This window comes from Manacus candei, unplaced genomic scaffold (genome assembly GCF_025592945.1).
Source record: "Manacus candei isolate 608988 ecotype Guabito, Panama unplaced genomic scaffold, ASM2559294v1 h1tg000022l, whole genome shotgun sequence".
Taxonomy (NCBI): Eukaryota; Metazoa; Chordata; class Aves; order Passeriformes; family Pipridae; genus Manacus; species Manacus candei.
In genome coordinates, this window is record NW_026138070.1 from 3,428,941 (window position 1) to 3,442,665 (window position 13,725).

A 13,725-nucleotide genomic window follows, 5' to 3' on the forward strand; every position below is an offset into this window, starting at 1 on the left:
TGTAGAGCTTTCCCCATAATGACCCTCCCAAACTGCCTGGCTACAGCCTCAAACCCTCAGACAGACAGACGTATATTTTCAAATGAGACATAAGTGACCAGTTTAACTTTTTCTAACACAGGAAAACTGTGTTCATTTTATAGTTTTCTTAGAAAAATGTAACATTTCAAATTCTGTTAAGACAGGCGGCTGAAGGCAAAAGGACATTTCAAGGCACAAAGTATCTATACCCTACATTCAACAGTCATTTTAAGTATCCTGAAGGACATTCAACTTGCATAAAAGCATCAGTCAATAAAACCCAAGACCAGACACTGGGAGCACAAACGCCTCCCTGGCCCAGTTAAGAACATTTTATACCAAGCCCAGCTTTGTGCAAACCACCACAGCTAACACAGGGAGTTATAAATCTTAGGAGGTCATAAATCTTAGTTAAATAACGCCATCAAAAACAGCTCTTGAGAACTCCCAGATGTTTCCTGGGAATATATCTGCATAAAAGCAGGCTAACTGTATTGTTTAAGGGCAGTCCATAAGGCTTTTAAAGACAGTTTGTCCAGGGGTACTTTTAGTGGTTCCCTTACATCAAAGAGGATGCACAGTGCAAGACCTGGAAGACTGCAGGAGGTGCACCAGTCACACATACTGAGGAGGGATTGAGGAGGAAAGTACTGGGATTACAATGAGTCACAGTGCTTGACGTGACACCTCCGAGATCTTCTGGACTTACTGCAGGAACCCATCTGCCCAACCTTCAGGGGGGCAAAAGAAGTATCAGATCCTGTCCCGTTTGCTCAGCAGCAGGTGTGGCTCCATGAGAACAGAGAGAGGAAGAGCAGAAGCCTTGGCTGGGCGAGGGCAGTGTCCGTTCAGGGCTCCAGGTGCCTCAGTAGGGAGGCTGGGCTGCCTTGCCCGGGGGAGGCCACTGGGGAGGCGCTTCTGACTGATCAATGGGCTCATAGGTGCTGCGATCCTGGCTCGCACTGGTGACACCTGCATGGAGATGGAAGAGAACAAGCTTGGGAACAACAAAAAAGCACAAAAACTGTATCCTCTAGGAGAAGCCAACAGCTCAGGAGCACACCACGTTAGCTGCCCTACCAGCTTCACAGCACCTGCCCTCTGTGATCCTCACTGCACAGGCAGGAGGTAAAAAACTCATCCTTCCAACAAAGGGAAACTCACTGCTTTTGAGCATGTCTCTTCATTCCTTGCCAACTGCTCTCTTAGTAGCCACATGGCTGTGTGCAAAGCAAGACCCACAATACCCCATTGCAGCATAACAGGTTCCTGTAACAGCATATTTCAGCAAGAGCAGTGTATGGGAGCTCATGGGAAAATGAACAGACATAGCCAGAAGCAGCAGGAACCACGGCCAGCTGACAGCATGGATTTAAAGGCATGATTCATCCCTGAACCACTCCTCCCAACAATGCAGTCTGCACACCGCGGCACTAAATTTGAACCCAGCAGTGCTCCCAACTGCACTGTGAACAATTTGTCTGTACAAAATCATGTTACTGTCCAGGGGATGAGCAGGGAAAGAAGAGAGAGTGTGCATGGACAGCTCTTTATCTATGGACCAGGCACCTGTCATGGGGAGAATCACAGGTAGGCACCAAACCATATGAGGGGTTTGTTCTAAGCAGCAAGGATGCTGCCAAGCAACAAAAAGGGATTTTGTGCAGAAAGAAAATGAGCCACAGAAGACTAGGAAAAACACAGCATTGCTGGGTTCAGAAGGAAAATGCCGATAGCAGGGAAATGAGAGGAAATTTGTCAAGCACATTCAACACAAAACAGCACACAGTTTGAAAAAATCTTGAAAATCTTGTGAGAGAAAGACAGTTCAGGAGAGGATGCGCAACTACAAAGTGTCTGAATTCCCCCCTGTGCCTGGGAGGAGACTCTCAGACAGTACCATGCCTGGTTTGGGATAGTGTGGTTGAAAAAGAGTCCTCCCAAACTCCAAGCAAAGGGGTGAACTCCTCAATGACACTTACACTTTCCATGGGATACACACATCAAATCCCAGTGAGGAGCACAGTGAGCAGCTAATAAAAACTGGCACAAACATGGCCCATAGCAAGGCACTGCAGGTGACTCACAGGCCTCCTGACCCAGGTAAGACACATCTGTCTGGATTTTCACAAGCAGAGAAGACACCCACACTGCACTAGCAGAGAGAGGCAAAGAGCACACAGTGCCCCAAGCCATGATTTCCCTCCATGGCTTCTCCTCCTCTGCAGGTATCCACCTCTTTTCACAGCAGTGTGATCTTTGCTAACACCCAAAGCAGCACAAGTGGCAGCTTCCAAACATTGTAATGCAGTGACACCTCCCTTTGTCCTGCACAGCCATGGCAAACAGAGCTGTGCCAGGCTGCTGGTTTTGCCAGCATGAATTCCCACACAACAAACAATCCCTGGCAGCTGCCCAGGCATGAACTAGCACCAGGCACGCTTAGTAAAGCTAAGACCCAGAACATCCAGCCACAGCCCATGATCTCTGGCAAGGCTGCCACACTATCATTAACAAGTGCAACCAAGAGAATAATTAGTGTCTCCAGGCAAAGCCCCACAAGATAAACATCAGTCCCATTTTCCAGGGGAGGAGATGGAGGTCCAAACCAAATCAAGGACATGTGAGGCCCACAGAAAGCTTGGAGTTAGAAATCCAGCTGCTTTCCCTCTGGTGCATAATCCAGCTAGAGGAGATACTCCCTCTACTTTTCCCCAGAAGGAAAAGAAAGGGTTGGCAAAGAAAGGACACCCAAAGGCTTCCAACATGCACACACAACGTAAGAGGAGGAAGAGAGGAAAGGCCTCTCACAATACCATTGTGGGCAAAGTGGCTGCCAGACAAGGACTCCAGGTCTGCATGGGAAGAGAGAAAGAATATAAATTTAAGGCCAAAGACACACCAGAACCACAAAATGGGAGAACAGACACGAGCAAGAGAGAGTAAGCACCCCACTGAAAGAGGGGCAGAATCCTGCTGCACAGGGCTCAGGCTGAAGGGCCCAGAGAGCAAGGCAGAGCCCTCAGCACCTGAAGAGACAGCGCACGCTGACAGGGGAGCAGAGGAAACATCCTACCTATGTTAAAGGTGTACTCCCCTCCACGCTCCCGGTACATCCGATACACCAAATAGCAGGCCAGGGGTTTGAGGAGGAGGCTGAAGATGGCCATGCCCACACTGAAACGGGTCGTATCGCCGAGATGGTCATGGGCGGGGTAGAAGACAGAGATGTGAATGATGTCTGTGAGCACTGTGAGCAGCAGGCCAGTCAGGAACTGGAACAAGGAGAGAGAATGGGACACGAGCTGAACAGGGGTTTAACCACTATTAGTAACAGTCAGTGCCAGAATCTATCTCCTGTGAGATCTGTGTTCACACAATCATCCCTCACCCCAGTATCACACATGGCTAACTCCTTGACACTGCCCCAGGTAGAGAGATACTCCTACATGAATGGTCTTGTATTTTGTGCATTTTCTTCACATCTGTCATACAGCTTCTCATAAGGTATTCCAGAATTGTCTAATTTTGTTTGCCAATCTCTTTAATGTTCAGAGAAGGGTTTTATAAAGCCCCTCCACTCAAGCATATTAAACACTTTGAATCCTCCTCTGGCATTACAAGTCACAACAGCAGGTAAAAAAAGCAAGAATCGTGTATGTTCATCTCTGAGGAGAAAAATAATTGATACTGAATGCTTCTCACCATGGTTTACAGAGCTTATAGATTTATACACTCTTAAAAAAAAACAAACCCACCCAAACAGGGAATTGACTTGTTCACTGCTGTACTGGGAACAGCTGAAAATTATCACTGGCTCAAAGACTCTGCCCTCCACCCTCTCCCTGAGCAGCCTGGGGGAGGCCAATACCCTCACACTCACCATTGCAATGGCATCGAGGGAATCTCGCTGCACAATGGCCCAGATCCCCACTGCAAGGACACTGAAATTTCCCCAGGCATAGGAGGCTGGTAAGATGTGATTCATGCATCCCCTGCCAAACAAGACAAAAAAACCCAGACCAAATTCACAATTAGCCTGCAACAGTCTGTGTTCATTTCTGTTCCCATACAAACACTTCACTCATAGGTTTAGGATGTTCTTGCACACAGGCAGACACAGAATGTTGATTCCCCAAGAATGTCCCATTCCTAGTTTGAAGGAATACCCTCTTCTCACCCAGGCCAGGCACCAATCACTCACCACACTGTGAGCAGCCAGTGCACCAGAATGATGGCCTATGGAAAAAAAACAGAGAGGAAGACAGGTCAGTAAGTTGGGGGAACCCTGGGAGGATCCACATGAAATGACACAATCTTGTCTGGAAGAGAGCCCTGGAGCCATGAACCAGTGCAGAAAGCCGGTGAGGCAACTGGGACAGTGAAGACAAACCCATTTTTCTCCACTTCTGTTGCTGAGAATTTCCTGTGGCGCTGCACTGCAGTCGTTCATTCTTGTTGTCATGTCTGCTGACAGCCGATTCAGGGCCCACTTAGTCTTTTTCTAAATGGGTTATTGATTTTGGAACTCCAGAAGAGTTTGCACAGACAGCCAGGCAATCTGACTCACTACGCTAGCACAGTTTATACATGACCAATCTGGCATCCCTTCACCAAGAAGTCCATGGATAGTTGAGCCTGCAGCTCCCAGAATTTCACTCCACTCCTCAGTAAATCCTCCTTTTACCTCCTTCCAGTCTGTTCAGAGCAGTGGTTCAACCTCACTGCCGTGTTAACAGACCTGAAGGTATCTTCCAGGACTCCGAGAACCTGATCCTGCCACAGCACACAGCTCTTCTCACTCCTGATGAAGCCACCAGGCCCAAATGCCAACAGTGCTCTAAACAGCAGTAAGATAATGCTGTCACAAATTCTGTACTTTGCACATGTCCCTAATGATCCTGATCCTTGTGCTCAAGGGGACAAATCCAAGAAGAAAGGACTATACTGTAATAAGTGACACAAGGATTCTCTTCACCAGCACCTTCCATTTCTGTAACCAAGGAGACATACTCTTCCATTTCTGTAACCAAAGAGACATACTCTGGATAAACAAACTCATGTTTATTCAGACAGCAAATGGGAACAACATTATATCACTTCAGGCTTTTTCTGTATCTATATCCATGTGCTCACTCCTTCAGAGCCTGCTGGCCAATCCAGCAAAGGGAGGTCTCTCATATTCACTCTCTAAACATTTCTGAAAACAACAATATGGAACATGAGCTCTGTTAGCAGCTCTCAACAAAGAAAGGCTGAAGCCTGGACAAATCAGAGGACCCATGGGATACAGAGAATCTTCCATTTTTTCTAGTTGTGAGAAAGGCTCCAATTGGCATTTATACTGACCTTGGTGTAAAAAAAAAACCCCACAGTAACAAAACCCCTCTGAAGCACACTCCCACCAAAAAAGGTGAAAAAGAAAGCTTGAAATGAGGAAGTGACAAAAGCCTAAGTTACTCAGTGGACACAGGAAAGCTGTAGGCAGATAGGAGCATTGAGACACTAAAAAAAAATAATTAAGATCTACTGACATCCTGCCACATCCCTTGACTTAAAACATCTACGCATGCTCCACCTGACAACAAAACTAGCTGCTCGAGGAGAGAGTGATCTGAGAAGTTGGGACACAAGTGAAGCCCAGCCAGGAAACCTCTGGGGGTGACCCCATTGCTGTGGCTCACACTGCTCTGCCACAACACAATGCAAATCTCTGTCTTCTGCTCTTCCTTCCCTGCAGTGCCCCAGCACAGCTGCTGAGCACTCACCAGACTTTGCTGTAACTTCAAACGCGGCTCAGGCAGATTTTTATTAATTAATTTTTTTAATTGTTCATGAAAGCTTACAAAATGCTTCACCACCACCCCCCACTTCCCCTTCTCCCAAATTGCACCACGGAGACCACGGAGAAGCTGCTAATCAGTAAAATACAAGATGTTCTTGGATAAGAATGGAGACATGCAAATAGCATTTACTCAAGAGACTATCACAACATCAGGGAAATTCTTAATTAGGTAGTATTTAATTGCATGTCTCATACCCAGAAGACCCCTCAAGGCTCACCAGTTAACATAATTAGGCAAGGTGGTTTTTTTCTTTAAAGCTGTCTAGATCAATATTGCAGTTATTAAATTATGAAGTATGTTTAGTCATCAGCATGAAGTCAGGTAATCTAAGGCTGATAGTATGAGGGACTGCTGAAATAAAAACAAGATATTCCCTTCCTGGTTATTAGTCCAATTTACATGACAGCTGGAATTAGCTGGTGGTCTTGGTATGCTTTTACATAGAAAATATAGTGTTAATGAAAAGCCACAGTCACCATGTGAGATTAGATAATTTGTAGGCAGTCTCCTGATAAGACAGCAAGAGAATTTAATTTTTTTCCATCTGTTCAAGGACTTAAGTCTGTACCTAAGACAGACATACATTTCTTCTTTTGAGAAAATAATTCCTAAGACTTGAACTAGGGCTGAGAGCAGAAAATAAGAAAGGTGGGTCCTTTGTCCACATCCCTTCTGTGCAGAAGGATGACAATGTGATTAAAAGCATCCCATTGGAAAGTGGGGAGAACTAAGGGGAATTCCTAGCTCCTCTGCAAATCCCAGCATGTGATGGAACTAATTGCCAAGCATAAAAAGAGACTGGGTCTGCCTGGGTCTCATTAGATGGGAAACTCTTTGGAACAGGAATTCTTTTAAACATGCTTCAGCATAGACCATAGCACAACGTTGAATTTTGACTAAGTTAAAATTTACATGGTTCCAAATTATAATTATTTTCTTGTTGTATCTAAATTTTTATTTTACTTTTTTTTTTTATTTTAGAGTGAGCTCATCTACCCTGTGAGTGACATATTCACCTGAGAACATACTACCCAAAATATAGGTATGAGTGGCCACCTGTGAGGATGCTGCTCATTATTATACCAGAGGGATAATGAGAGTGGTTAGGCAGTGGGACAGGCCATCCAACAGGGTTGTTGTGGCTCTGTTCTTAGAGAGTTTTAAAACTCAGCTGAATTTTGAGTTGAGCTATTTGATCTAACTTTGCAGTTCGCTTTGCTTTGAGCAGGAGGTTGAACAGAGGTCTCTTATTATTCTGTGATTCTGTGACCTAGCATTTAAAAATGCCTAAGCACAAAATGTGTGTTTCCAGGCACATAGATTGTAGGGCATTGTCCAGGCTTGATCAAAGTCGAACTTTGTATTTTGAGGCTCTCCATAATTATTGCAATGATCCCAGGTGTCAAGTTTTCACGGCAAAAGTAGGGCTGTGCTGCTTCCCACATGTTTTGCTGAGCGTTAGTTAGAACAGAGCATGTTCCTCATCCACTCTAGGGCAAAGCCTGCTACGTTAATTTTATAGCTCTGCAAGTAGCTTAAAGAGAGGCCTCAAGGCTGAGATATTGCTACATTCTGGCACAAACACAGCCCGGTCATGCAGTTTTCTTGGAGCTACTTCTATCACGAGGCTCATCTTTCTAATCTCCCAGAACCCGTAAGCAGATCATGCCAATGAATAGTAGCAGTGTGTGTTATTTCCAGGCCCTTTCTTAGTAAGAATCTTTCCCACCTTCGTGGTGTTTTTCAGGGAATCAGGCCCTAACTCAGGAACAGTACAGAGATGCAGGTAAGATTATTAACTCCCTATTCCCCAGCTCTTCAGCTCCAGAGTTGCCAGATTCAACAACAAGGAATTTCTTAATGCTGAAAACAGTTTGCCCAGGAGAAGCTCACTCTTATCTAGTCAGAGATTGGGAAATGCTTGCCTGAAACCAGAGAAGAAAGGCAACATTTTAGTTGTGTTGTCTCAGTGACTCACTAATTGAAAGGCAGCTCCCCTATCTCCACCTCCCATGGTAGAACATCTATTTTGTGTTGGCAAACCTTTTAAATGCAATGTCCTTACTTTTCACTGTTGTTTTAGCCTGGGAAAAAAATAATCAAGCCAAGTTAAAAGACAAAGCAGAAGGCAAGATCTTTCATCTTCCTAGTGCCCTGGGAATCACACAATAGTCCAAACTTGTCAGAGCAAAGTATCAGCAAGTCCCCAGAATGTAATATAATCCACATGCCAGGCCTCGAAAAATCCATTTGCTTACTTGCCTCTAACAAGGGAAGTTGCTTTTCTTGGTGAACTAGTAAGAGGGGGGAGAAAACATCATTATATGAACACCAAGCTTTTATTTATCAGAGCCACATGAAAGCCCTCCTGTCCAAAGCTGAATTCATAATGGTAGCTGAGATAATACTCTCCCCACACCCAACCCGTAGGCAGCCTGCTCCATGGCCACTGCTCACAGCTTAAAAAAACCTGATGTGATCAGCTTTCACTCTCTGGGCAAAGCTTTAACCATAGAAAGGATCTCAAACTTGCTGTACTAAACAAGTTACACAAAGTAGTGAAGCTGGAAAAGGGCACACACACCTAGAAATCTCAGAGCTTTGAAAATGTGAAAGACAAAAAAAAAAATAGAGGAAAATGTCACCTGTCTGGTAGCACGGAAGGCTTTGATATCAAACACCCACAACAAAAGCAAAAAAAGTGTGATTTTAGCATCCTCCAGCTTGTCCTGAAGGATGTGCTTCTCCCCACAGTGAAAAATGTAACGTAACCGTGGTTAAGTCTCTTATTTCTCCTTTCTCTGGTTATCAGATATTCCCTGAAATTTCCAAATTGCCCTCAACTGGAGCCTCCCCTCCCCAACAGAGAAGCAATTTCAGTTATCTACAAGATGATAACCCCAAAGTAAGCAGGCTCATCTTTCTAAGATACTTTGCCTGACAAGCAAAAACTTTGCCTGCTCAGGATCTCCTACAGTGGCTTAACTCTGGTCAGCTGAGCTGGAAACCTCGAGGGACACTGGTTAAGAGCTGTTGTTGCCACTCTGACAATGTCCCTGAAGTCCGAGTGAACCTTGGAATCATCACCTGACGGGTTTAGTGACCAAGACTCACAGAATATCCCGAGCTGGAAAGGACCCATCAGGATCGAGTCCAACTCCTGGCCCTGCCCAGGACACCCCAACAATCCCACCCTGTCCCTGAGAGCGTTGTCCAAACACTCTGTTGAGCTCTCTTAGGCTGAGGGCCGTGCCCACTGCCCTGGGGAGCCTGTTCAGCGCCCAACCACCCTCCGGGGGAAGAACTTTTTCCTGAGATCCAACCCGACCCTGCCCTGACTCAGCTTCGTGCCGTTCAGAACTTCTGCTGCGTTTGCCCACGCGATGAAAAAAAGCCTCCAAACAGCACTTCTTCCTCCTCAGAGGCCTCCACAGCTCCGAGCAGGCCCTCGGCCGGGCTCTGGACCAGGCGCAAGGCTGGAGATCACGGCAGAGGAGAGGGCGGACCGCGCCAAGCGCCCCGTCCCCGGGATGCCGCCGCGCCCCGCGGCTCGGCCCCCCCCGGCAGCCCCCCGGCAATCCCCCCGCTCCTCCCGGCCCCGGGGAGCGGACCCTCCCCGCCGGAGCAGCCCCTACCTTGAGGCTGACGGCCGGCAGCTCCATGGCAGCGGCCCCGGGACCGCCGGCGGGGCCGCTCACGTGGGGCTGGGCCGGGCCGGGAGGGCGAGGGGCGGGCGGAGCCGGGACACCGCCCCCGCCCTGCCCTCGGTCACAGCGGCCGGGCCCGGCCGGCCTGGGGGCCGACTGGTGCCTCTTGTCAGGCGGGTTCCAGCCGAGGAGCTGGTCGGGGGGCTCTGCCTGCCTGATGTGTACCGCACAGCTTCTGACCTCGTTAATGCGTAGAAATATCTCAAAGGCGTGTCAGAGGATGGTGCCAGACTCTTTCCAGTGGTGCCCGGCGACGGAACGAGAAGCAATGGCCATAAATTAAAACACAACGAGTTTCACCTCAACACCTCAACTTCTTTACGTGCAGGGTGGCAGAGCACTGGAACAGCTGCCCAGGGAGGTCGTGGAGTTTCCCTCCCTGGAGACATTCAAACTCACCTGGACACGTTCCTGTGTCACCTGCTCCAGATGACCCGGCCTTGGCAGGGAGATGGACTGGATGATCTCCAGAAGTCTCTTCCAACCCCAACAATTCTGTGATTCTGTTTCCAAAGCCACCACTAAGTTAAAAGGGTGCACAGATTAGTTTGTTGACTCCAAACACTCAGCCAAACTCTTCCTGCTGCTCACACGCACCATACAGTGAGGGAAGGTTTGACATTACACTTGGGCTGTAATCAGTGTCCAGGAGGCCTAAGGCCTGCATAGAACTTAACAGCTTTCTGCAGGAAGAGAAGACTTTTGTGCACACATCAGTGCTGTGACCAAAAAGCGAGGAGTGCCAAAAAACCTATTGATAGACACCAATAAAAAGGCAATTTCGGGGTGCTGAATGTGCTCAGCTGTGTCACCTAATAGCCAAGCCAAGTTCAGGTCAGTGTTCAGGGTTGTGCCAGGTGCCTAGAATGGCTGGCAGGTACTTAGTGGCTTCCTTTGGCCCTAGATTTTTTTCTAGAACTAGGTGACTGAACTCTTTGCATGAAGGTCTAGTACAAATTGCAAGTTCTTCATTTCTCATTCTGAAAGAAAACTTGTTCCATTTCAAAGCTAGGGGAGTTGGTAAGTGACCAACCCAACCCCACACAGTTCAAGTATAACTTCCCATTCCTTGTCCAGTTCATACTAGCAGCCCTAAGTATGGCAGATGAACTAACAGAACCCAAAAGCCAGGATGACACCTCTCAAACCCTCCCTTCCTTGCCCAATATGTGCTTTACTTGTCTGCAGTGTAAGACTGCAATGTCTGACTAGGTCAGTTCCTTTCTTGTCATTTCTTAAGGAAAAGATGGGGCCTCTAAGGGATGAGCAGGGTCAGGGGTTCATTGCAGGGCTGTATGTGGAAATTCATGAGTCATCCTTCAGTCCCATTTCCAGTTCAAGCAAGAGCATGCATGAGAATCATGCAGTGCTGAACTTGCCCTCAGACATTCTTAAGCAAGCCACAACTGTAGCTCTATCCAGCTTGTCCTTCACCATGCCCTGAATGCTGCTGACTGCTTGTGTGCAGCATGCTTCCAGATCTCCCAAGGCATTAATTGCCAAAATGAAACAACCTAGAAGATGCTAACCAGAGGAAGCATCAGAACAAAACTGACTGTCTGCATAGCTCAGAACAGCAGTAAAAAACCAAAAGTCCCCTGAGGAATCTCTGAATGTGTCACTTTCAAATGAAAGATTGAAATATAATTCATCTATTGCCACATGACACATCAGCTGTGACTTCATTTCCATTACTGTGTCTTTCAGGGACACGTTTCTGTGTCTTGTAGGGAAGTCTTGCCTCTATTCACAGAAGTAGTGGCATCAAATGTGATCATTGCTAGTGGTTCCAGTAATGTCAAGGACAAGGTTTACCCTAAAAAAAAGATGGTGTTTACCCTAAAAAAAGATTGGACACCTGGAGTGGGGGCAAAGATAAAGAGAGACTGAATAGCCATTTTGCTGGCTTAGTATTGGGTGTGAAGTGCACTGGGATGCCCTTCTGCCAGGACAGGTATCTGTCAAAGGAGAACTGTTTGCTATAAAGGCAAATCCCACTGTCCCAGCTGAATGATAAGCACTGTTTGGATGCAGCAGTGTGTGGGTGTCTTTGCTCCCTTCAGCATTCTCACTCAGTCTGAGTGAGACAGTCTCATTATCATTTATGCAGCCTGAGCCATAATTGGGATTGATGTGACCGCTGTTTAACGCAAAGCATTCCTTTCCCCTTGTAGAATAAAAGCACTTTACTTCATTTTGTTCATCACTGTATCGTGCAATTAATTCAGCCCTGCTTATTATATCTTGGGCTTGCATGTCATGCACTCAAGGGACTCAGAAATGTCTTAATGATCTCGTGGATGTGAAAACAATGAGGGCTATGACAGACATTATGCATTTGCACGTCTCTCACACCTAGGAGATCTGGGGGCTGGTTGGTTTTTATCTCTGCCTTGTGCTGCTTGTACCTTGTAAATTATCTCTGTTCCCTTCCCCAGGCTTGATAAAGCAACACAAACATGGAGAGAAAGACAAGCCAGCAAGTTAAAGAAGAGCTGCGGGGAGAAGCAGGCAATCCAGGAGATTGGAAACAGGATATGGAGATTTTTGTGACTAGAAGACTCATCCAGGTGAGTTCAGCTCACTGCAACTAATATCCAGCAATTAGCTGCTTTATGCCAATTGGTGATATGCCTTGTGCAGACTGAGTGAAAGCCTAATATACAGCTGGCTCCCTTCCTGACAGCATAAAAGTGAGGCTAATAAGGCAGAAATGCCTTCCTTTGCATTTTCAGGACACTCTACCCTTGGTGGGTAAGGTGAAGCAATTCCACAGGGAAGTAAAGGAGTTGATACAGTTGCTCCTGCTGTCCTTACCTGGCCCATGGGAATAGAGACAAGCTCACCCCTCATAGTTCTGCCCTTCTCACCCCTCTCTTGGGGTCTGCTCTGAAGGCAACTAAAGGCTGCAGCTGACAACAGTGTCTCAGTTGTGCCCCTGGCTATGGAGCTGAGAGCAGTGAAGGCACCAGCTCAGCACAAATACACATGTTAGCCATGGAGCCTTTCTGAATAAGCAGTGAGGAAGGGCACATAGAATTTGCCTGGCTCTATGAACTCCCTTTTAAATCCCAGTGGACAATAGGCAAGTAGAAACATTACCTGGATTGGAGGGGAGACTGAAGGCATTTTGTAATGCTGGTGGGGAGCCTCCTCCTGCAACTTCACTGCAAATGAGGCTATAGCAAGGTGATTTGGGGAGTGGAGAGGGTCACACTAATGTGGTATCTTGACAACCACACTTGAAAGTCCTTTCCAATCTCAGCAGTGAGAAGTTGCTCCTCTGATTTTCTAAAATCTAAGTAGAGCTTTAAGGTATCACTGAGGGACTACTCTTCAAGATTCACTGACACTCTAGAAAATGAACTGACACACCAGAAGTGGGTTTATGGAGTGCATATGCTCACTCAGTACATTCCAAGAAAACAACAGCCCTCGTATTTTTTCTGATAAAAAGAATGCAAGCAATGTTTTTTCCAGGCTTTATGTAGCAGGGAGTGACTGGCATGGACGTGAACAATTTGGTGTAGCATGGGTTTGAAATTGAAGCACTTTCACACACTGTGGATTGACAACAGGGTAATTACTGAGGGAGGAAAGGAGGAGAGAGGGTTTCAATAAAACACCCCCAAGCTAAAATGAATGCAGACTCTTACAGACCTGAGACAGAATGATTCCCAAGTGTTTTAATTTGTGCTTCCACTTCTTGTCTCTCTTGCAGTCATAATTTTGAGAACTGCCAGCAACATCCCCAAGATTCAACAGCATTTGCAGAGCAGGCAGCTGCTGAGACAATTATGTCAAATCTGCACGCTGTCCCCTCTTTTCCATGTCTGATTGTCACCCTTGGAGAAGTGATTTAAAATGATGTGTAACCCTTGGACTGGCTTGGTAACAGCAGTAGCTGTAGAGCAGGAGTTTGTGTGGTACTCTGTCACTCCTCTCTCTTGCATGCTCTGCAATTAGCTTTAAAAATTATTGCACAGAGCCCTGCTATGGCTGGTCTGGGCCCAATCCAAAGTCCTTTCAAGACAATAGAAAATCTTGCAAGAGCTCTGTCTTAAAATCTCTGGGGGCAGTAGAGAAGTTGGGCTTGTGTGAATTCCTAATTTGAGTTTCTCAAACAATCAGTTGAGAAGAACATATAAATC

General features: G+C 46.6%; 1 protein-coding gene across 2 annotated transcripts; it reads right to left on the reverse strand.

Annotated features, from left to right (window-relative positions):
* Positions 1 to 101: 101 nt before the first annotated feature.
* On the reverse strand, positions 102 to 9,628 carry AGTRAP (angiotensin II receptor associated protein). 2 transcript variants are annotated; one of them, XM_051786259.1, is made up of 6 exons: positions 9,503 to 9,626; positions 4,226 to 4,260; positions 3,905 to 4,016; positions 3,098 to 3,296; positions 2,838 to 2,876; positions 102 to 993 (listed from the first exon to the last, which is right to left on the reverse strand). In XM_051786259.1, the coding sequence occupies exons 1-6, from the start codon at positions 9,527 to 9,529 to the stop codon at positions 887 to 889; spliced, it is 519 nt and encodes a 172-aa protein (XP_051642219.1). In that variant the 5' UTR covers positions 9,530 to 9,626; the 3' UTR covers positions 102 to 886. The 2 variants fall into 2 exon arrangements, with proteins under 2 accessions (XP_051642219.1, XP_051642220.1); XM_051786260.1 differs by lacking the exon at positions 2,838 to 2,876 and having other exon boundaries at positions 9,503 to 9,628.
* Between the last annotated feature and the right edge of the window lie 4,097 nt (positions 9,629 to 13,725).

Excerpts from the sequence above, each read along its gene's own strand:
- AGTRAP (XM_051786259.1), bottom strand. The coding sequence starts at position 9,529 with ATGGAGCTGCCGGCCGTCAGCCTCAAG. Across the intron at positions 4,261-9,502 it reads TGCCGGCCGTCAGCCTCAAG|GCCATCATTCTGGTGCACTG; the intron begins GTAGGGGCTGCT and ends TTTTTTCCATAG. Across the intron at positions 994-2,837 it reads CAGCCACTTTGCCCACAATG|GTGTCACCAGTGCGAGCCAG; the intron begins GTATTGTGAGAG and ends ATCTCCATGCAG.